The sequence below is a fragment of the Oratosquilla oratoria genome, chromosome 41, assembly GCF_046742065.1.
Source record: "Oratosquilla oratoria isolate Oo_2021 chromosome 41, ASM4674206v1, whole genome shotgun sequence".
Taxonomy (NCBI): Eukaryota; Metazoa; Arthropoda; class Malacostraca; order Stomatopoda; family Squillidae; genus Oratosquilla; species Oratosquilla oratoria.
In genome coordinates, this window is record NC_134817.1 from 9349242 (window position 1) to 9350846 (window position 1605).

Sequence of the window (1605 nt, forward strand, 5' to 3'; positions counted from 1 at the left end):
GATGTGCTCCCGAGTCGGGCAGAGATCTTGACCATCGCCACAAGAACACTGACCCGGCGAGAGGTAGAAAAGCACAAGTTGATGGCGCCCATGAGGCCGTCAGCCCTGTGGTACAAGAGGACTTCCAACTATGAGAAGTTGGCCACAGGAATGCGCCTCTCCAGGCCACAAGAAGTGATCCTACATCGACTTAGGCTAGGATATCGATGTTTCTGGGAGATTGCGGGACGCCAAGAAGACTGCCAACACTGCGGCGCGGTGGGGGCCAATACGCTGGTCCACTACTTGACTACCTGTACAGCGTCTGCATTTCTTCGAGCGGGTCCTGCCACTTCACCGGAGGGTCTAGTGAGGAGGCTGTTGGGCGCGATCAACCCATACCGGCTTCGGCGCCTAACGGAAGTATCACCTCCCAGATAATGCCCCCCATTTTATTCTTTTTCTTTTCGTGATGAATACACACTGAATATATAGCCTATGTACAACAAGCATATCCGCTCACCATGACTTTTTCTTTCTTTACAGCAAAGACGACTGGCCGTCCTTACCTGGGATCCCGGAAGGCATGGACTGAGACAAAACGACACATCAGACCGGGAGACAGAAGAGTACCGAAGAGATGGCTGCCAGCATATTTACCTTTAGTTTTGTGATACATTGTAAAAGTCCTTCAGACTTCTTAGGAAGTAGCGGGTTGTGACCCGCGCAAGTTTTTTTTTTCTTTTGTAAATACTTGCAATCAATAAAAAAAAAAAAAAAAAAAAAGTAGGAGCGACTGGTGTCGTGTGTCACTCTTCTCAGAGAGATCCTGGCGTCTCTTCGTCACCACGTCGCTCCCTTTCCTGGAACTAGTTCCCTGGAGCTAGATCCCTGGACTCCCTAGCCAGACCTTTGTTCTTTTAATCAAGGATCAGTTGTATATTTCATATTTTGTAAAGTTGTTGTAAGTTGGGTGTTAGCTTGTAAATAGAATTATATATTTTATTGTATTACTTTTTTCATTTTTGCTCACATGTGATTCGCCCCTACTCGTTTGCGAAATATAGTCCTAACGAGGATGTTTTTGTAACAGAAAGGAAAACGAATAAGTGGTGGATGGGAGTGGAACGAGCAAGACTGGGCATATGCCTTGGTTAATTACCTCCCTTGTAAGGTGGAAAATGCTCTTGGTAGATAAATACTACAGATGATGGAACAGAACTGAGTAAAGTGTTTGACACTGCCCGTAACTTAAGGCGCTATCACATTGAAACGACTCGGTGGAGCGGTTGGTAGAGTCTCAGACTGTCAGTACGGGGGTGCCGGCGGTACCTGGTTCGAATCCTGCCCAGGGCTGAAATTATTTCAGTATAGCTGCGCTTCGAGTCGTTACTCCAACTCTCGTGGGCTGGGAGTTCGGGGTGTGTGTGCGTGTAAGGTCATAGCCTTACCCATAGATCGGTCATACGAGCTTTGAGCTCTCTTACGGGAGGGAAATAGCTGTCGATCACGAGTCCAACACGTGATCCAAAGACCAAGGTGACCAAGTTGTCTACCTTTTTGTTGAGAAAACAGAATATTTTGCCATGTTGATTTCAGGGGCGGAAAAGGTTCTGGAGGTGGGTC

At 47.3% G+C, this 1605-nt stretch overlaps 1 protein-coding gene across 1 annotated transcript in view; it reads left to right on the forward strand.

Moving 5' to 3' along the window:
• LOC143021109 (uncharacterized) overlaps positions 1-420 on the forward strand; it is a 1407-nt gene extending 987 nt beyond the window's left edge. Inside the window, exon 1 of the mRNA XM_076178395.1 lies at positions 1-420. This exon is cut by the window's left edge and continues 987 nt beyond it. Coding sequence (XP_076034510.1) covers positions 1-420 — 420 coding nt within the window.
• Positions 421-1605: the final 1185 nt, after the last annotated feature.